The sequence below is a fragment of the Pungitius pungitius genome, chromosome 2 (genome assembly GCF_949316345.1).
Source record: "Pungitius pungitius chromosome 2, fPunPun2.1, whole genome shotgun sequence".
Classification (NCBI taxonomy): Eukaryota; Metazoa; Chordata; class Actinopteri; order Perciformes; family Gasterosteidae; genus Pungitius; species Pungitius pungitius.
The window spans coordinates 14,009,624-14,031,065 of NC_084901.1; the positions used below are offsets into that span (position 1 = coordinate 14,009,624).

Genomic DNA, 21,442 nt, shown 5'->3' on the forward strand with positions numbered 1-21,442 from the left:
AAAATAAAGTAACAACTGCGTGAACATAAAATGAACATGATGATACAAGTCCTGGGGTCCGTTTCAAGAAGCAGGTTCAGTGTAAACTCAGGGTTTGTTCACCCTGAGATGAGGGAAACTCTGCGATGTCCGTTTCAGAAAGGGACGTAACTAAAGCTTAGGGTCAGTCGCTATGGTAACTGAGCGTGTGAACCTCACCTGGTCGGCAGGCAGGATGTTGTCTTTCTTTCACAGGCTCCTCCCTCTGACAGCAGCCAGCCAATGACAACAAGGTGCAGCGAGCATCCCCCCCCCATCAGTGGGCCCCAGTGGATGACTGTTTTGTGGTGGGGGACAAAGAAAAATTCCCTCCCTTTGTGTTTTGAAGGCGTGTCCTGATTGGCCAGCTGCTCTCATGCAGATCTTCAGTGATTGAATGCCTGCTTCTGATTGGAGGAGAGTAATACATGCAGAGTCCAGTAGGGGGCTTCACCTGTGATATGGAACCATAGATAGAACTTCTTAACCCTTCTTTTCTTCCCAACTTAAGTTGAATGGAGAAACACAATAGAAAGATGACAAACTTTATTTTTACAGTTTAGAACCAGAACTTTAATCCAATTTGTTGATGAGTTTTGAGTGAAAACAGCCCTCGAGCTCTAGAAGCATTAATCAGAAGCAGAAAACCACTGTGTACAACTAGTTAATTAGTCAAACTGATAACATAATCCTGTTTATTTTACATTAAAGGGGTCCAACATCTAATGCCTCTGTAAGTTTACAAGTTTACATCAAAAATAGAAATCAACCAATGCAAATCTATCTATCTAACATTGAAAAGTTGACAATACAGATGGTTTTGTTTTGAACGCACACTTAGTGCCTCCTAAAGGTTTTCTAAATGTGCCCCTTGCACATGGAGACAGGCTGAAAGAAGCTGTGAGACTAAAGTCAGTGTAACAGCGTCTTAGATTAATGCGCTGTTCCCTCATCATTTATAATGTAACACAAAGCAACTAGTGCTACATGGAAGGATGAGGTAATCCTTTATTAGTCCCAAAGCAGTGAGCAGAACACATCAAAACACACATCATATGCTCATCACTGCGTATCGGCCACATATAACAGCCTCTGGACTTCCATCACACGCGGTACCAGCTGATCTCACTGAGGAAACATGCTAATCCGACCCGGAGGCCTTGGCAGCAGCGTGGATGCGCTCCCTCTGCGCTCCCTCTGCGCTCCCTCTGCGCGCCTCCTTCCACCAGACTTCATCACGGTGAAGACGGCAGTAGAATAAGTCCACGCGTCTTCATTCCTCTGAACAAACGCATTGCAAATCACTTCAACTGATGAATACCAATCAATACAAATCGTATGTTCATCTGATGAATTGATCTTACCTTGACATTCCCTTTTGCAAAATTTTCTAGCAAAGAAGCAGCCGCTAAACATGAAATATATAATAAACAACTTTGTTAGAGTAATAATGATAATTAGAGCTAATTAATGAGTGACAGGAAGCTCCTCTTACCTTCATTATTGCAATAATCACATTTGTTTTTCTTCATGACGTAAATGAGGACGGCTGTAACATTCAAACTAAGAACCACGACAACACTCAGCGGGAGCAGAAATATGGACCAGAACCCATCTGGAACAATGCAGAACACAGAATCACATACAACACAATATAATCCAACAAAATAAAACAGGATTTTACACACAAACACTCAAAATCTGTATTTGGTTTATTTCCTTTGAAGGATTAAACCACACGTCTAGTAAATGACAAAACATTGTTGAAACCTGCAGCAATTTATTTCTGTTCCTTCCTATCATTAAAGTTTACAACAAACTGAATAATTCCTACTTAAGATGAGAGACTTTAAAACGTACTTGTGTCCACTCTGGTTCCTCCACCAAACAGGATCTCTCCACATGAGGCCACGGCACAGTGGTAAGTCCCAGCATCAGAGGAGTTCTGGATCCTTTTGGACAGACGGTAGACACAACTTGTGTTCCCCGGTTGTGTATCCTGAGTGTAAATGAAGCCTGGATGGGATCCTCCTGATCCAGATCTGAACCAGAACACGCTGCGTCCATGTGGACACTGGACCCCGTCGTCTTTGTCCCTGGAGACCAGAGAACACTGGAGGGTCACCGAGTCGCCCGGCAGGACGGACTCAGCCTCCGGACTTTGTTCCACGTAGAAGGATTTCTGCAGACCTCCATCTGCAAGATTCAGGGAAACATCCAAAGGAATTCAAACCTCAAGAATTTGTCTCACATCAAATGTGGGGCCAACACTACAAGTTGAAAATATTTGACCTTTCACATCCAAGAAGGTGCCATTAACGAAACGATGTGAATACGATGATCCAGTGAAACAGAAGTATGTTGCTTCGTCCTCTTTGCTGATATTCATGATGGTCAAAGAATGCTGAGTCTCTCCTGCTGTGACTCTGAAACGTTGGTTGTTAAATTGTGGACTAAGTGTTTGTTGAGAATAAATTCTTGTAGCAACAGTTTGGATCGTACATCCAAGAGGCTGCTTGTACCAGTTAAATACTTTATTTTCTGTCATAGAAACTGGACACTGAAATGTCACATTTCCACCAAGTTCAGCCACAGTCAAAGAGACCTGTCCAGGAACCTCTGCAGCTTCAATCGGGTCTGAAGAAAATAAAAGAAACAAAAAGTAAGTGGGACAAAGTAGGTGAAAAAGGTAAAGTATTATTTTGACTTATCTTTAAAGTACAACATAGTTTAATACAAACAATAACCAGGTTTAAAGTGTCCCTCACACAGTGTTCTTAGAAGAACCAAAAGAGCCAGTCCTCTCATCATGGTGGTGAAGCCCCCTCTTCTCTTGCACAACTGAATTCTTCCTACTTAAAGGTTTGGTCACAAGGTCATCAAATAGAAACCATCCTGATTGGCTGAAAAGGACTAAATGCACTTCCTCTTCTATTTAGAGAACCTATGACAAAACAATTCTTCACTGCGCATGTATTGTTTAATCTTTTTTTGTACCTCATGGTAAAAGTACATACATTATCATGAACCTTTGCATGAAAAGAGGAAAATTAAAATAATATGTTCATTAATGCAACAAATGTCATGATGCGTCTCCTCATGATTTGTGACTTTATAAACGCCTGATAGCACACAAATTAAGGCATCCTGAGCTTCTTCTTGTGAGTAATGTACAATTCAAAGTACTCATGAGTAGGTTTAGATCTGTATGTTGGTTTTTGTTGGATGTTAGATTATTAAATGTTGGATTGATATGTGCAATATGGTTATAATCTATTAAGTCATTCAGTATTGTACATGAGACATTTTACTCTGTACACTCTGGAGAACCTTCACGTCCTTCCAGAAGCTTCTTCTGGAGTCTGAACTGAACTCTTTCTTCTCCATTGAAGGTTCTTGGTGAAAGGGTTCTGTTGGTGCTGAGTACAAGTTTTGGGGCAGAGGATGTCTCATGTGTTCACATTGAAGGGCTCTGTGTCAAATGTATGATTTTGGACCACATGACATGAGTAGAACATAATGGTTAAGATGCTATGAAATGTGGTGATTTAAGATGTATTTTGATTAGAGTGGATTTCATATTAGATGATAGTGATGACGTAATGCATGACATCATATGTTCACTTGAAGGAGGCCAACGGTGCACTCAATGAATGTATTGTAATATCAAGGGGAATGAAGATTGTTCACCAGGTGGGATGTTACGATGACCAACGTGGGAGGAGCTATGTTTAAATGTGCAGCCAATGACATACATCCGTAAAATGATGGACACGCCTCACTAGTTTAAAAAAGCTCTCCTGGAGAACATCCAGAAGCCTCCTGAGATTTCCTGGATTTGTTTGTGTTTAATTTTTTTTAACTTGAGCCAGTTGATCCTTTTAACCTTTCACCTCTGGTCGGGTGAAGTGAGAAGGGAGCTGAGCGTTGATCTGCTAGTGGACTCCACACGTACCTCAACTTAACTGTAACGTACTCATAGCCTGAACTGATGCTGCAGAAGGAAACATTGTAGAGCTTCATTTACCTCACAGAGAAACTGGTGATGCAGCATTTAACTCTAATAAATACTCCTCCATCCCTACAAATAAATGAAACCACCAACTCTCCTTTGTGTCTGATACACTTTGTGCACTGCATAGACCCCCCCCCCCCTCCCCCCTCCATCAGTAAGACTAAATGCTGAGAAACACAGGAAGAAAATCACACCTTATTTTCACACCCAAACCCCAACCACTCTCAACTTTCCATGCATCATTTGTTTGTCAGTGGCGTTAATAACACTTTATCCACACACACACACAGACACACATACACACAAAAGGTAATTTTAATGTTTTTTTTAGTAGGGACATGCACATTACATTTACATAGACAAACTGCTTTTGTGGAAGAATTAACACAAACATCATATACACCAGAAATAATAAACTTCCTCCATGTCGTGCAGCATCAGTGATGCATGTTGAGATAAACGTCTGCAGACTCCTGCGCAGTTTCTCTCACAACTCGATGGCATTGAACCCAAAGACTTCTTCATATTTTTATATTCACATATAATTGAGGGCAGGCCCATTTAACTACTGATGTTATGAGTTACACTCAAGCTTTGAGATGCACATTAAGACACAACGTGACAGAGATCCAAAAGCAGCCTGTTGTTTGCACCAGTGAGCTGATGTGCAGCACAGTCCACCACAACTTCCTGTGAGTGTAGAGCAACAAACAGCAGGCATTACGAGTTGTGCACATTACGTCCCTCCTTTAAAGCACGTATGATGTATAACGTGTAACGGGACAACCACCCAATGGAATGGAGCCAGAGATGTTTGTGGGCTCTTTGCAGGGAGGAACTATGCCTCAGAGCTGTGGGGGCTGATTGTCCCCACTGACCAACCCTCAAAGCTCACAACTATTCTACAGGATGTGTAGAGAGGGAGGAGCTACACGGAGCCCCAGCAGGAAAACTGGGTTCTTTTACAGTAGAGAAACTGTGCATCCTTCATGTTTCTAATGCAGCGTCTACAACTATGTGCATGAGTCATCTTAACATGTCACACATGCATGTTTGCTGGTTTTGTCCTCCAGTCTGTCACTGCACCATTAAACATGGCTGTGAAGATACAAAGCGTGTTCAATGTGATGAACATCACAAAGGCAAACAGCCACAAGATGTCTCCTCTATGTCTCCTATATGTCTTCTCTATGTCTCCTCTATGTCTCCTATATGTCTCCTCTATGTCTCCTACATGTCTTCCCTATCTCTCCTCTATGTCTCCTGTATCATGCCTAATCAGCTGGGTCTTTCAGTTTTAAAATATAAATCCTACAAACCTTACATGTGACATCTCAACACCAACAGATAAGTATCTCTAGTTCAGTACGGTACCATTTGAGAAAAGAAGCAAAGGTAGGATCGAGTGCTTCTGGAGCACGACTAATCAGGATGTCCTAACTTTAATCCCACCTTCATCAGGAGGACAGGGACAATTTCTCACGCCCATCAATCATGAAATATGCACCTGCAGTCTAGTTTACAGTTGAAATGAAGTTTCACTTCAGGATCCCATCAAACACGTTGTATTTACTCTGCAGAAACCGACCATGAAACAAACATGTGCTGCTGGTGTTTCGTATGGATCAGAAAACAATGAAAGGCCAATCAGAATGCTCTGAAGCTGATCCCTCCCACCTGCTGTAATCACATTAAGGCACATCATCTTATGAAATGATTTAATTCAACTTTAGTCTCAAGTGGCGGAAGAAGAAAACAATGATGCTCTTTTATTTCCTCCTGGTTCTCAGAGCGGGGCGTAAGTACACTTTGAAACGTTGACCTGTCAAACGTTCATACCTCACAGACCTGATTGTTTGTGTCGTTAATCACTGAACCGTGTTCTCTGATTTCAGGATGCACAGATGATCTGATCTTTGAGACAAAGACTGTTGGACAAAGTGTGACTCTGACTTGTGCTCGCGATGACTTTGTGAACGGGGCAACCTTGTTCTGGATGAGGCTTGTTTCTGGAGACGTACCTGAGTTCTTTAAAGGAACCTTTGCTTTTGACTATGATGGTGACAATACGAATTGTCACATCACTACAAAACAAGAGCCGGGTACATTTCTGCTGCATATTCATCAAGCGACGCAGAGCGACACTGGAGTTTACTGTTGTTTAGAAATAAACACACTCTATGTGAAACTTAAGAAATGGACATTTCTGAGAATTAAAGGTAAATATCATTTTGAAAATAGTTTAAACGGATAAATGCACATACAAGATGGCATACAGTTAATAGGAACGATAAATATATAAATTAACCGTGTTACTTTTCATTAAAACATATTTATTCCGTCTTTACTTCCCAGGACCAGAAGCCGATGTCTCTGTAATCACTAACAGCGTTCCATCCCATCCGGTCCGTCCAGGAGACTCAGTGACTCTGCAGTGTTCCGTCCTCTCCGTCTCTGAGGAGACGGCATGTCCAGAAGGACAGAAGGTGTTCTGGTTGAAAGCCGGATCGGATCGATCTCCTCCACATGTGATTCATGTGCATGGAAACAGGGACGGATGTGAGCAGAGTCCTGAGGGTCTCCCTCCACACAGATGTGTCTACAGCTTCTCTAAGAACATCAGCTCCTCTGACGCCGGCACGTATTACTGCGCCGCGGCCACATGTGGACAGATGCTGTTTGGAAACGGCACAAAGGTGGAAAATGAAGGTAACATTTGCCTATAAATTAATAACGATTGTATCACAAAGTGAGTGCACATGATGCCTGACTTGATCGATTTAAATAGTTTGTTCATTATTTACTGATTGTGACATTCTTTCAGCCCCCCTCATGTGGGATTTGGTTCTCATCGTCCTGTCAGCAGCTCTGGCCTTTTCTCTGGTTGTTATCGTCTTCCTGATATTTTTTATCAAGAGGAAAACTTGGGAATGTTGCAACGGTAAAATATGATTCTCACAGTGTCTTTCAAAGGCTTTCCAGAGTCTTTCCTCCTGAAGCTCTATTTATTTTCATGATACAGATGCAGTTACTGTTCAAACAGCTGGCTGTGACCCCCAAGGTCAGCAGGTGGGTTCACAGAGAAAATGATGGGTGATATTATTGGTGTTTCAATATTCTGTAAATATGCTGTTTAATGATACTTTCCATCTTCTCAGAGAGATGAAGACCTTCTGACTTATTCTGCACCAACCTTCATCGCCAGGAAAACCGTCCGAGCAGAGAGAGAGAAAACTGCCACAGCAGCAGGGGGGGGGCCCGTCTACACTGGAGTCAGGACGTTAGTGATGGATTAGCGACATTGTTGTAATATTAGAGCTAAATTCTATTTAGTTGTTGATATTCTGCTTCAAATCTAACAACAAGTTTGATAGAAATAACCGAGGAGGCTCAAACCAAATAATACTTTTATACTGCTGAATTGTTCTCGTTTTAGTCACACTGACCTCTGACCAGTTTTAAACTTTTCATTCAATTCAGTTCAGTCTTTTCTCTCAGAGAAATGTGCTCGCATTTGCTTGTGGAAAAGGAACTAATTACTGTATAATTCGATTAAGTATGAATAAATTCGTCAAAAACATCGAACTTGTTGGTCTTATTGTGCCGATAAGTTCAGGTGGTAAATCACAACCTTGAGAGCGTAGTAGTTGGTTAGATGTTGCTGGTTGGTGTGCGATTGTCTTGCTTGTAGACACATGCATCGCATCACTCAAAGGGGACCAGCGTGTGCATTGAGGAAGTAGAGAATATGGAGCCTCTTTGGACCCACCAGCCAATCAAAGCAAAAGTAAATATCCATTTTTCAAATATAAAATGTAACTGATTTTAAAAAAATGAATTCATGCATTGAATGGAGTGAAAGGAAAGAATCAAAGTTTCACATGTTTGCATCTGAAAAGTTGACCTTTGTGCTTCTGAGCGGCGTCTCTGGCTGGTGGCAGTGAGCTGCTGTGAGTCTGTCCACAGCAACACGCTGAGGCCTCATGAAGGTGTGACAACAACGAGCAAAACCACACGCAGACGCTCCTCAGACACAAGCTGGAGGGGCTGATCCTCCACCCACTGAGCCCCCCCCCTGTCTACTCAGAATAGACCCGACTGTGGCTTCTGCAGGATGAAGCGTGAGATGTAGGAAATCAATTATCGTCTTCAAATCATTTCTTAAAGCGCTAAAAATATCTGTCATGCCCGTTAAAAGATGCAACCATGTACATGTACACACGTGTGCACGTGGAACCTTGAAATGTTGCACATGTATTGCACAGAGGATGATACCCCCCACACCTCATTGGGAGGACTTCCCTCTAAACCCACTGCTGTGTTATGATATTTGAAATCATAAAGAACACATTTGAACTCTTTCCATTTCAAACCCAAAGTGCAAGCTTCCTGAGAGACAGTTAGAGAGAGAGAGAGAAACTACCATTTTAGTTTGAAGTTCAACCACAGCACTTCTAGAGTTTTGGTTCAACTGCATCGTATATCTTCATTTTTCCACTAAGCCAAACCCTGATGAGACCAACCGAGGTCCTTTGGCTTGTGTCACCACTGTGTTGGTGCATCTGACACGTTGTCTCATCTATTTTCACCTCTACAGCGTGTGAGTTGAATCAAGGTTTGCTGGGAACCCCCCACTCTAGTTTGGTCCTTCTTTAGGTTAGAAGATTGAGAAATATTTTTTACTGGACTGCATCACAATGTTAGATGTTTCGCTGCTGTTGTGAGGCTGTTTTTCCTCTGGTTTACACTAATTAGGTTACAATGTACATTAACTACACACTATTAAGCTTTAAAGGGTTGTATTCACATCTGTTTCTGACTGCTGCTGTGACTTCATGTCACCAACTGGATGTGAAATATCTGAAAAAAACCTCATGACGCACATTTGAACTTTGTAGTCAATCTGGAGTGAGACAGGGAGCCGGTGTAGTGAGTGTAGGATGGGTGTTGTGTGCTCATACCTCGGCAGCGCCGTTTTGGATGGTTGTAGTTTCAGGATGTTCTTGTGATTCCAGTGAAGAGATACAGTAGTCCAGTCTTGAGGAGATAAAGGCATGGAAAGCTTCTCTGCATCTGACATGGTCAAAGTGGGGTGGAGTTTGGAGATGTTTTCGAGATGATAGAACGTTTTTCACAGGTATTTGATATGGTCATTAAAGGTCAGGTGAAGGTCAACTCCCAGGTTGGTAACTGTGGAGGACAGGGGTATGACCTGACTGTCAAAGGTGAGATGGGTAATGGAGGATGACTGAACCTGGTGTGGAGAACCAACAAGGAGGGCTTCGGTTTTTAACTGTTTAACTGGAGAAAGTTGTTGCTCATCCATGACTTTATCTCCCCAAGACAAGCGGTGAGACAGGACATAGCTGCAGAGGGGCTCAGGGCGGTCTTGATTTAGAGCTGCGTGTCGTCAGCATAACAGTGAAAGAACATTCCATGTTTGCTGATGACACGACCGAGTGGGAGCATGTAGGTGATGAAGAGGATGGGGCCGAGGACTGACCCCTGTGGAACACCACAGGAGACAGGGAGCAGCCTGGACATCTTCCCAGTGAGACGTATTCAGTTCTGGTAGGACTGAAACCACTTGAGTGCAGAGTCTGATGTCCAATGGTGATGTGGAGGCGCTCTAGCAGGATAGTGTGATCCACTGTATCAAAAGCAGCAGTCGGGTGCAGGAGGATGAGGACTGAGGGTGATCCAGCATCGGCTGTCATCAGCAGGTCATTTGTCACCCTGAGCAAAGCCGTTTCCGTGTTGCTGATTGGAATCCTGACTGAAATTTCTTAAATAAGTTGTAGTGCTTGAAGTGGTCCTAAAATTTTGTTTTCTTCTCTCTTTTAATATTATAGCTCTGTGGTAGGAGGGAATAGCAAATTCTGTCCTTGTACAGAGTAACTTGTTAAACTGCAAACATGACAATAAGTATTTTGAATCTTAAGTGCGTTTGTGTGATGACGCTCTGCGAACCGTGTTGTTGAGTCGTGGTTCCAGTGGACAAACTTGTTTTAAATTGTTTATTCCATCACAATTGTATGACCCTTTGTATCAATTCCTCTGATCTTAGCATGTTGCAAACCCTCATGTGTCACAAGGTCCAGATCCCATTTGTTGTCGGCTTTGATGCAAAGTAACACTCGATGAAGCTTTGATACTTGATAAAAAGTCCTTATCTATGGCATCATCATCTACGTATTTAGGTAGAAAGATGTTAGATTTCCTCTGTGGTAGTACGCATCAACATCACCGCCCTGAAACCGTCACCTCCCACTAGATACGAGGACATCGGGTTAAACAACGGTCTGAGTTCAGTCTCAAGTGGAATATCAGGATGAGGATGGTGTTTTATTTCACTCTGATGCTCAGCGCAGGGCGTAAGTACTTGTAGAAATGTCACATCTACTCCACAAGTGTACTCATGTTCTTACAGTGTTGAAGTAAGTAAAGAATTGTTTGACTCTTCAATGTCTCATCAGGATGCTCGGATCAGATGATAGAGACGAGGACTGTTGCTGTTGGAAGTGATGTGAAACTGAGTTGTGCCCGAGAGTCCTCAGGGAGCGTGTTTTGGATCAGACTTGTTCCTGGAAACATTCCTGAATACTTAATGAAATCAAATAGCTTCAAGAATAATGGTCACATTACAGCCACTCAACAGCCTGGAACATTGGATCTGCATATTGACAAAGCAAGTCTGAGTGATGCTGCAGTTTACTACTGTTTTAAAACCTTCCAAAAAGGCTTAACTTTTTTGAAAGCAACAGACCTGAGGGTTGGAGGTAAGTACATAACATAATATAACTACAACTTGTTTTAATAAATGTCAACAGTTAAACATGAAATGAATCCTGTTCTCGACTTCTTTTAGTAGAACCTGATTCCAGTGCAGTCACTCCATCTGATCCGGTCCGTCCAGGAGACGCAGTGACGGAGGAGAAGTGTCCGGTCCCCCGGGACTCTGAGGTGAAGACATGTCCAGGAGAACACAGGGTGTGCTGTGCGAGAGCGACGCCACATCGATATGAGCCACCGTTTAATGGAAACAGTGTTGAAGAACACGAGGGGAACGCAGAGGAACCGCCAACAGAGGAACGTGTCTACAGCTTCTTCATTAAGGTCGGCTCCTCGGATGATGGATACCAGTACTGTGCTGTAAAAGCATGTGAGGAGAGATTTACTGGAAATGAAACACAGCAAGGAACTGAAGGTAAATACCTTTTCTTATTTTACCCATTTGCATTAACACTTGTTTGACAGCATGATACGATTTCTGGGTTAAAAATGTTTGTGGCTGCACCATTTTATTAAATGTAAATTCATGTTTTATCTCATCCCAATGATATGAAGGATGAGAAATAAAGGTTTGAACGATGTTTTGTCATTTACTAAATGTGTGGTTTAATCCTTCAAAGGAAATAAAGATATCTAAGTGTCCATACAGATTGATTTAACGCTTGTGTGTTAAATCCTGTTATGTTGGATTATATTGTGTTGTATGTCATTCTGTGTTCTGCATTGTTCCAGAAGGGTTCTGGTCCATATTTTTGCTCCCGCTGGGTGTTGTCGTGGTTCTTAGTTTGAATGCTACAGCCGTCCTCATTTATATCATCAGGAAAAACAAGTGTGATTATTGCAATAATGAAGGTAAGAGGAGCTTCCTGTCACTCATTAATTAGCTCTAATTATCATCATTACTCTAACAAACTTGTTTATTATATATTTCATGTTTAGCTGCTGCTTCTTCGCTAGAAAAGAAAGGGAATTTCAAGGTAAGATCAATTCATCAGATGAACATACGATTTGTATTGATTGGTATTCATCAGTTGAAGTGATTTGCAATGCGTTTGTTCAGAGGAATGAAGACGCGTGGACTTATTCTACTGCCGTCTTCACCGTGATGAAGTCTGGTGGAAGGAGGCGCGCAGAGGGAGCGCAGAGGGAGCGCATCCACGCTGCTGCCAAGGCCTCCGGGTCGGATTAGCATGTTTCCTCAGTGAGATCAGCTGGTACCGCGTGTGATGGAAGTCCAGAGGCTGTTATATGTGGCCGATACGCAGTGATGAGCATATGATGTGTGTTTTGATGTGTTCTGCTCACTGCTTTGGGACTAATAAAGGATTACCTCATCCTTCCCTGTGGGCTCGCTGATCCGGTGAAATGGTCTGTTGTTTTACTCTGTTGGGCTTCTTTTTTTTTGTCATTTGCGGTTTTATTTGGAAATAATAACTCCTCTCGTTTCAGGTCACTTACCCTTCCTCATGTGTCACCAGTCTGATTCCTGATTGTGTCCACCTGTTCCCCATTCCCCTCCATGTGTATTAATAGTCTGCATCTCCCCTTGTCCTGTGCCAGTGTGTTCGTCGTTATCCACGGGTTCACTCTGTCCAGCCAGTTTTTGTATCCTAGGTTTAGAAGTAAAGTTAATATTTCATAGTTCTTTGTTTTCCTCCGTAAGGAGTGATTTTATTTTGTGACGTTGCCTCCGTCAGTAGAGTGCACGCGTGTTACTGCGTTAAAGTTAAATAGCCTGTTTGTTTTCCTCCATAAGGAGCGATTTTGGTTTTGAGACGCTGCCTCCGTCGATAGAGTGCGTTTGTTATTTTGATAAAATTAAAAGCCTTTTTGTTTTCCTCCTAGAGTGGAGTGATTTTTGTTTTTGATAATTTTTATAGCCACACTGCTTCCTGGTCTATTTTTATTGTAAGAAGTGTGACCTAGAGTAACTTCATACCCCACCTTTGACTCTGTCTGGAGGACCATGGCTGCATTAATAAAAATCCCTTGTGTACCAAAAGACCCTGCGCTTGCTTCCTGTTTTCCTCCTGGGCCTCACAGTACATTTTTGGCTGCGGCCCCACAGCTGTCATTAAAGCTTCTCTCAGTGACGTTTCGGCTCCAGCAGTCATTCAAAAGTCAAAGTTTAGACCAGTGGTCTTCAACGTTTTTCAGGTCAAGGTCCCACAAACTGATTGCGAGATGGAGCAGGGACCCCCTACTATATAAATTGCACTGTGTTTATGTTTTACTGTGTTATATTTTACCTCGTGCCATGTATAAAAGTTTATGAGCATTCAATGCTAAGTTATTCAAATAATACACTGGTTCTAATTCTGAAGACATTTACATTTGTGGAAAAGATTGATTGAAAAAAAAAAAAATTAAAGAAACTTATTATTAAAAAATATATATATATTCTTATCCAAAAATTTCTCAACCCACTTGCAGTACCTACACGGACCCCCTGGAGGTCACGGACCCCCTGTTGAAGACCTAAGGCTTAGACAATTAAACAATAGCTCCATGAAGAGCTTAGCCTAGCTTAGCACAAACACAGGAAGTTAAACAGCTAGCTCATACTTACAGAATAACATACAGTGTCCTTCACATGTGGGATGTCTTTAGTGTACAAAACATCCCAAACATCACAGCGGCTCAGGTTATTTACATGAGAAACTCCAGCTGTCATTTCCTGTGTTTCAGCCAATCAATTCACTGCAAACATTGATCCCTGTGACTCCATCTGCAGTGTGACATCAGCACTGAAGGTCCAAGCCATCAAGAGAAAGTGCACACGAGTCTGCAAACGTTTCTTCTTCTCAACATGCATCACTGTTTACTTTTCTTCTCTTTTTACTAGGGCCGGGACTTTAGCGCGTTAATTGAGATTAATTAATTACAATATGAATTAAGATTAATTAGTTACACATAAAAATAACGCATTCAACATTTTTTACGCATTTTTACACTTTTTTTGCACCGCGGAACGTTTCTCACTGGATGAGTTTCGGGGGGACCGATTATACTGGAGCACCAACTAGCGTTCATGACTTCAGACAACAACAAACCACAGTGAACATGAACGAAGAAGCTGACGAGACCGTGTCGGGTGGCCCCGTGAATGGGAAATCTTATTATAATAAACACACGGATGGAAGCGTCGATAAGAGCATGGTTGTGTGCAAGCTACGCAACAAGGAATTCACATCGAGCCTCAAGTATCACCTCAACGCAAAACAATTAGCAGCTAGCGTGGACGTACAAGGACCCACACCCAACCCACACTGCACCAGATGACTGGTTTAAGGACCAGGGTAACTAAGACCACGTCTGAATATAACCAATGTTCTGAATGTACTTGAAAGTATTGGTCTACTTAAAAAAACATAGTTTACAGAAGGTCTACTTACCTATAGGCTACCTGAATTTCTGAAAGTACTATATTTCTAAATATGCTATTGTTACACTGGAATTGGTTGAATAAAAATAAAAATCCATGTGAAAAAATGACTTCTCACTGTTCTCAGGTCATACTATATTTGTATGTATAATATATGTGATTAATTTCGATTAATTAATTACAAAGCCTCTAATTATTTGATTAATATTTTTAATCGAGTCCCGGCCCTACTTTTTACTTTACTAATTATGGTCTGATGTTTATGATGTTTGTGTCATTTTTTCCCCACAAAAGGTTTAGATTGGTCCCTGCTAAAAAAAACATCAACCTTTCTGTGTGTGTGTGTGTGTGTGTGTGTGTGTGTGTGTAGATGAAGGGTTATTAACGCCACTGACGCGTGGAAAAAGGAGTGTGGTTGTGGTTGCGTGTGGAAATGAAAATGATCTACTTCCTGTGAGCATGTATTCTTAGTGATGGGGGGGGGGGGGGGTCAATGTACAGCACAAAGTGCAAAAGACATAAAGCACAGTTTTACTTGAGCTGTTGATGGTTTTATTGTATCTGGACGCTGCTGTAGAAGGACGGAGGAGACCTACACTCACCGATCACTTCCTGCAGGACTCAGTGTCTCCTCAGCATCACAAATGTCTCTGCACGGAGGTCACATGCTGTGTAGAGACAGTGTTTTGTGTCCATTGTGTTCCTTCAACATACATAATGCAACAAAGACATCAAGCTACAGCACCGCTTGGTAGAATACGCACATCAAAGGGAAAATGACCACACACTGTCCTCATCACAAAAGTACCAGTTAGAAGAGAAACCCAGTTCTTCACCACCAGACCTCAAAGGGATTCCTCGAGTGAAACACACATTACTTATTTAATGCTTTTAAGATGGATAACGATGCAAGATATTTAAATTAATAATATAGCATTTCATTTTAATTGTTACATTTTGTCATTTCTCTGTTAGGTAAATGAAGCTCTATAATGTTGTCTTCTAGTATAAGTATAAGTTCACTGCAAAGTAAATACACAGTTACGTTGAGGTACAACACATCTAAATACTATGATTATGAAATACATCATAAAACATCTGCAGCTGTTTGGGGACCTCAGGAGAGCGTGTTTCTCTGTCCTTTGGGGTTTAGATCTGAGCTGTGAGGTTTGGTCATAGCAGGTTAATGGGGAACGTTTTTCTTCTCGTAAAGTAAAATATCACATCTGCTCATGTATGTAAGTTGCAATTTCATTTTAATCAATAGTATCATGACGTCCAATTTTAGAAAAACAATCCAATGCAAATGATTCAATTTAAATCCTTTTAAGAATTAATCTGTGTACTATCAAGGCTTTTTAAAGTAACAAATCATGATCAGACGCCTTAGTGGTTGCATTAATGAATATATTACTTTACTATATTACAAAACATTTTTTAAATTCAAAAGGAAGTGCCTTGAGTCTTTTTCAGCCAATCAGGATGGTTTCTATTTGATGACCTTGTGACCAAACCTTCAAGTAGGAAGATTTCATTTGTGCAAGAGAAGAGGGGGCTTCACCACCATGATGAGAGGACTGGCTCTTTTGGTTCTTCTAACAACACTGTGTGAGTGACACTTTAAACGTGGTTATTGTTTGTATTAAACTATGTTGTTCTACAAAGATAAGTCAAAATAATACTTTACCTTTTTCACCTACTTTGTCCCACTTACTTTTTGTTTCTTTTATTTTCTTCAGACCCGATTGAAGCTGCAGAGGTTCCTGGACAGGTCTCTTTGACTGTGGCTGAACTTGGTGGAAATGTTACGTTTCAGTGTCCAGTTTCTGAGAAGGGAGAGAGTTTTTTTTATTGGTACAAGCAGCCTCTTGGATGTACGATCCAAACTGTTGTTACAGGAACTTATTCTCATCACACAATGAGTCCACAATTTAACAACCAACGTTTCAGAGTCACAGCAGGAGAGAATTCTTTGACCATCATGAATATCAGCAAAGAGGACGAAGCAACATACTTCTGTTTCACTGGATCATCGTATTCTCCACGTTTTGGTGATGGCACCTTCTTGGCTGTGAAAGGTCAAATATTTTCAACTTGCAGTGTTGGCGCCACATTTGATGTCAGACAAATTCTTGAGGTTTGAATTCCTTTGGATGTTTCCCTGAATCTTGCAGATGGAGGTCTGCAGAAATCCTTCTACGTGGAACAAAGTCCGGAGGCTGAGTCCGTCCTGCCGGGCGACTCGGTGACCCTCCAGTGTTCTCTGGTCTCCAGGGACAAAGACGACGGGGTCCAGTGTCCACATGGACGCAGCGTGTTCTGGTTCAGATCTGGATCAGGAGGATCCCATCCAGGCTTCATTTACACTCAGGATACACAACCGGGGAACACAAGTTGTGTCTACCGTCTGTCCAAAAGGATCCAGAGCTCCTCTGATGCTGGGACTTACCACTGTGCCGTGGCCTCATGTGGAGAGATCCTGTTTGGTGGAGGAACCAGAGTGGACACAAGTACGTTTTAAAGTCTCTCATCTTAAGTAGGAATTATTATTCATGTTTTTTAACTGAGATTTAAATGAGAAACAAGGTAGTTGTAGTCTACAAGGTAGAAATGTTGTAGTTATTTTGATATTTCTTTCATTCCAGGTGTCAAACTGGAAATGCTTGTCATAGTTCTTGGTGTCATGTTGGCTTGCTGTGTGACTGTGATCATCCTCCTTATTTTCTACATGAATCAAAGGAGAGTTAAAGGTAAACCCGTTAAACACAGACTAAATGAGCTCACAGCTTCAAATCCAACACACAAAGTCAGAGGACATCCGTCACCACGTTCTCTCTTTTTATCTGACTGCAACAAGAAGAACAAAGTCACGCAGAGATGATTATATTACATCAGACGATACGTTACTACATTCTAGCAGTGGTTACTTCAGGATCACCTTCATTCGCCGTGCATGCTAATGTACACATGCAATTTGACTTTGGTTGTGTCAATTAAAAACAAAGCATATATAATGAAAAGATATAACTAAAAGAATTTATGAAATGGGAATATATATATATATATATCCACCAGTAATTAACAACTACTCAATGTAAATATATATTCCAAACTATATAAACACATTAGAAAACTCACTTACTTGGCACTGGTGTAAAATCATCAGATATTTAATGTTTGAAAACAGGTGACAGAGTTGACACATAAAAGTAATGCGCCAAGCATACTCAAAAGGTTTTCATCTTCGGAGCAAGAATATATAGTAATAAAATAAACATGCTAAATGGAGGAGGCGGGGGCTCTGGGCAAAACCCAAGTGCTGGTAGTCGACCTTGGATGTAGACGATCATCTGTGGCACCACAAGATTATACAAGATTTTACAAGATCATAATTTAACAATATAGTACTAAAGAACTGAATGCCTTGGTTGCGTCAATGTGTAACTGTAAAGCGACTGAAAATCAGTTTGATTAAAACAACGTTCACAATAAATGATTCACTTTTTAAAGGCTTTCCTTTTTCAACAGAAGCAACAAGTGTCGCCTGTAATCCTGCACAAACCCAGTGGACAGCAGATCAATCAGCTAATCAGGTGAATATGTTCATAACCTTCATGCTCAGCACCAGAGTCCAAGACTCAGAAGATTAATCAAACTCCTTGTTTACACAGAAAATTATTTAAAAATACTTACTTATAGCTAATGATAACCTGTATATATGCAGCTAATGATAACCTGTATTTTTTAGACTTTACTGTGATAAACTGTTCATTGTATCACAGTCCTAATCCCTTAAAAGTGTGTTGTTAATGGATGTTTTTATTTGCAGGACAGAGACGGAGAAGTCAGTAATTATGCGGCACTGAATCTTTCGACAAGACAAGTGAATAGAGTGAAGAAAAGAGAGCCTTCACAGGACTGTGTGTACTCCGCTGTGCGAGTGAACCACAACACACAATTCCACCTGTAGAGCAGCGAGGCTTCTCAATGGACGGACTTTACTCAGTTTTGAGTCATTCTAATTTACTACTTTTATTGTCGTAGATTGTCACAGTTTGGTCTCTCTTCCTGTTTTAGTTTGAAGTTTCATGTTCCTTGTGGTCCTGGGTTAACTTCACTTCCTGCCTTGTCCTGTGATTGCCTGATTGATTCCACCTGTGTCCAATCACTTGCACCTCCTTTGTGTATTTAAGCCCTGTGTGCCAGTTGTCCTTGGTCGCGTTATTGTCTATGTCAGTTGCTGTTGGTGCACGTTCTGCTGTTTGGTGAGTCTTTGGGTTTGATCTAGAATAAAGAGCACTTTGTTTTGGAAAACTCTGCATTTGGGTCCTGCCTTCCGCCTGCACCAGCACTCGATCCGTGACAGAATGACGCGACCAAGAAAGGACCCAGCAGACTCCTGGTGCGAATTGGGCCCGGACTATCTCGATGTGAGGAGCCCGTTTTTCCGGCGCGAAACCAATTTCATTTTTGGCCCCAGAAGCTACCAAAGGGTGTGCTTCGAGCTCCGGGATCTCCTCAATCCCAGGAGAAGGAGCCCGGGAGGGAGGAGACGACGCGCCCCCCCAGTCCCGGCACCTAACTCAGCCCCTAGACGCCCATCTGCGCCTGTTCCTGCGCCGAGACGCCCGTCTGCGCCCGTTCCGGCGTCAAGACTCCCGTCAGCGCCCGTTCCTGCGTCGAGACTCCCGTCAGCGCCCGTTCCTGCGTCGAGACGCCCGTCAGCGCCCGTTCCTGCGTCGAGACGCCCGTCAGCGCCCGTTCCTGCGTCGAGACGCCCGTCAGCGCCCGTTCCTGCGCCGAGACGCCCGTCAGCGCCCGTTCCTGCGTCGAGACGCCCGTCAGCGCCCGTTCCTGCGTCGAGACGCCCGTCAGCGCCCGTTCCTGCGTCGAGACGCCCGTCAGCGCCCGTTCCTGCGTCGAGACGCCCGTCAGCGCCCGTTCCTGCGCCCCCCGAGACCCTGAGGCCCGGTCGCCGACCCGGCAGACACCCTGAGGCCCGGTCGCCGACCCGGCAGACACCCTGAGGCCCGGCCGCCGACCCGGCAGACCCCCCGAGACCCTGAGGCCCGGCCGCCGACCCGGCAGACCCCCCGAGACCCTGAGGCCCGGCCGCCGACCCGGCAGACCCCCCGAGACCCTGAGGCCCGGCCGCCGACCCGGCAGACCCCCCGAGACCCTGAGGCCCGGCCGCCGACCCGGCAGACCCCCCGAGACCCTGAGGCCCGGCCGCCGACCCGGCAGACCCCCCGAGACCCTGAGGCCCGCCCGCCATAGCGGTCGGCCCCCCGAGACCCTGAGGGACCCGACACCGTGCCGCCAACTCTTGGAGTCCCCTGGGCGGCCGGGGGTTGTCGGGTTCCCCGCCCTCCCTCCCTTGTCTGTTTTTCTGGGTTCCACTCTCCTTTAGGACCGTCTGGAATTCGGTCCTTGAGGGGGGGGTTCTGTCATGGTTTGGTCTCTCTTCCTGTTTTAGTTGATGAATTAAAAACATAAATTGTTTTTAAAACTTTTTTTTTTCAACAAAAATACAGCAGATTTCCTTATTGGTGGTGAACAAAATGGAGAAACAACAGACAATAGACACATTAACAACAATATCTTACACTATTTCATATTATTTGTGACATATAGTTAAACGTCATCCGTTGCTTGTAAATTACTAACGTCATAAATGAACAGTTGATGCTGTCATTAAATTTACATTAAGCTGACGCTTTTATCCAAAGCGACTTACATTGCATTTTTAACCCATTTTATATTTTGCCCAGGGAGCAATTAGGGGTTGGGTGTTGCTCACGGACACTACCACATGGAGCAGCCAGGGTTCAAACCTGGCAACATTGCGGTTCCCAGCACACCCTCTCTACTCCACGCGCCATCGTCGCCTCCGTCTATTTGTAAAAACAGCAAACGGCCGTAATTTAATCGCATTGTATTGAAAGACTTTACTAGTTGTTATTGGGAAACGCCAAAACCAAAGCAATTTTTTGCGTGAGTAGATTCAAGCAAAAAATATGGGACTCGAATTAAGCAAAATAACAACAACCAGTCGGGCGCAGTAAGTGCTTTTGGTGTGAACACAGCATAACACATTTACCTGTCGTCTTGAGTTGTTGCTGCTGCAGCAGGTGGGCGAGAGATTTCACTGTCAAATCTTACATATGTACTTACTTATGTATGTCCTCGTGATACATAGTTATGCGCTTTAGGTGTTCATTTATTGTGAAGTAGGTTTAGATAGAAAATGCAAATGTAAATGTTCGCTACAGAGCCATCAGGTCTGTAGACGATACTGTCAACATGGCCCTTTACTTCATCCTCCAGCAGCTGGACTCCCCAGGAACCTACGCCAGGATCCTGTTTGTGGACTTCAGCTCTGCTTTCAACACCATCATCCCGTCTCTGCTACAGGACAAGCTCTCTCAGCTGCACGTGCCCAACTCCACCTGCAAGTGGATCACTGACTTGCACATGAGGATGGGGAAACATGTCTTAGCCTCTCGGTCCATCAGCACCAGGTCCCCCCAAAACTGCGTTCTTTCCCCTCTACTCTTCTCTCTGTACACAAAAAGCTGCACTTCCAGCCACCGTCAAGCTCCTGAAGTTTGCGGATGACACCACCCTCATTGGACTGATCTCTGGTGGGGAAGAGTCCGCCTAAAGGTGGGAATCTGACCATCTGGTGCCGAGGTTTAGCCAAAACAACCTGGAGCTCAATACTCCAAAGATAGTGGAGATGGTTCTGGATTTCAGGAAGAACATCAGTCCCACCTCCCCCCATTACTCTGTGTGACTCCCCGTCATTGCTGTGGATTCATTCCGTTTTCGGTGCTCCATCATCACCCAGGACCTCAAGTGGGAGCTGAACATCAACTCCATTACTAAGAAGGCTCAGCAGAGGCTGTTCTTTTCAACCTGCCAATGACGATGATGGTGCACTTCTACCATCCTCTGCTCCTCCATCACAGTCTAGTACGCTGCAGCCACAGCCAAGGACAAGGGCAGGCTGCAGCATCTCATCCGCTCTGCAGAAAGGGTGACTGGCTGCAACATGCCTTTCCTACAGGACTTGTTCGCTTCCAGGACCCTGAAGCTATCTAAGATTCTAGACAACCTTTCTCACCCTGGACAAAAAATGTTTGTGCCCCTTCCATCCGTCAGGAGGCTGATGTCCATCAGGACCAATACGTCATGCCACACAGTTTCTTCCCGTCGGCAGTCGGATTAAT

The 21,442-nt window shown here is 43.3% G+C and overlaps 2 protein-coding genes and 1 long non-coding RNA gene across 3 annotated transcripts; 2 read left to right on the forward strand and 1 right to left on the reverse strand.

Annotated features, from left to right (window-relative positions):
• Positions 1-1,867: 1,867 nt before the first annotated feature.
• Positions 1,868-2,833, reverse strand: LOC134107139 (uncharacterized). Its single transcript, XM_062558605.1, has 3 exons — positions 2,787-2,833; positions 2,311-2,655; positions 1,868-2,214 (listed from the first exon to the last, which is right to left on the reverse strand). The coding sequence occupies exons 1-3, from the start codon at positions 2,827-2,829 to the stop codon at positions 1,868-1,870; spliced, it is 735 nt and encodes a 244-aa protein (XP_062414589.1). The 5' UTR covers positions 2,830-2,833.
• Positions 2,834-10,346: 7,513 nt separating this feature from the next.
• On the forward strand, positions 10,347-11,221 carry LOC134107116 (uncharacterized). Its single transcript, XR_009942631.1, has 3 exons — positions 10,347-10,407; positions 10,510-10,812; positions 10,902-11,221. It is a non-coding gene; the product is annotated as an uncharacterized LOC134107116 (long non-coding RNA).
• Positions 11,222-15,771: 4,550 nt separating this feature from the next.
• LOC119210052 (uncharacterized) lies at positions 15,772-18,499 on the forward strand. Its single transcript, XM_062560466.1, has 6 exons — positions 15,772-15,818; positions 15,950-16,288; positions 16,385-16,720; positions 16,856-16,960; positions 17,739-17,803; positions 18,040-18,499. The coding sequence occupies exons 1-6, from the start codon at positions 15,776-15,778 to the stop codon at positions 18,178-18,180; spliced, it is 1,029 nt and encodes a 342-aa protein (XP_062416450.1). The 5' UTR covers positions 15,772-15,775; the 3' UTR covers positions 18,181-18,499.
• Positions 18,500-21,442: the final 2,943 nt, after the last annotated feature.

What these genes read in the sequence shown, in the direction of transcription:
- LOC134107139 (XM_062558605.1), bottom strand. Translation starts at nt 2,829, where the DNA reads ATGATGAGAGGACTGGCTCTTTTGGTTCTTCTAAGAACACTGT. An exon ending in GGTTCTTCTAAGAACACTGT is followed by an intron (nt 2,656 to 2,786) that starts GTGAGGGACACT and finishes TATTTTCTTCAG; the next exon opens with ACCCGATTGAAGCTGCAGAG. An exon ending in CACCTTCTTGGATGTGAAAG is followed by an intron (nt 2,215 to 2,310) that starts GTCAAATATTTT and finishes TGAATCTTGCAG; the next exon opens with ATGGAGGTCTGCAGAAATCC.
- LOC119210052 (XM_062560466.1), top strand. Translation starts at nt 15,776, where the DNA reads ATGATGAGAGGACTGGCTCTTTTGGTTCTTCTAACAACACTGT. An exon ending in GGTTCTTCTAACAACACTGT is followed by an intron (nt 15,819 to 15,949) that starts GTGAGTGACACT and finishes TATTTTCTTCAG; the next exon opens with ACCCGATTGAAGCTGCAGAG. An exon ending in AGGAACCAGAGTGGACACAA is followed by an intron (nt 16,721 to 16,855) that starts GTACGTTTTAAA and finishes CTTTCATTCCAG; the next exon opens with GTGTCAAACTGGAAATGCTT.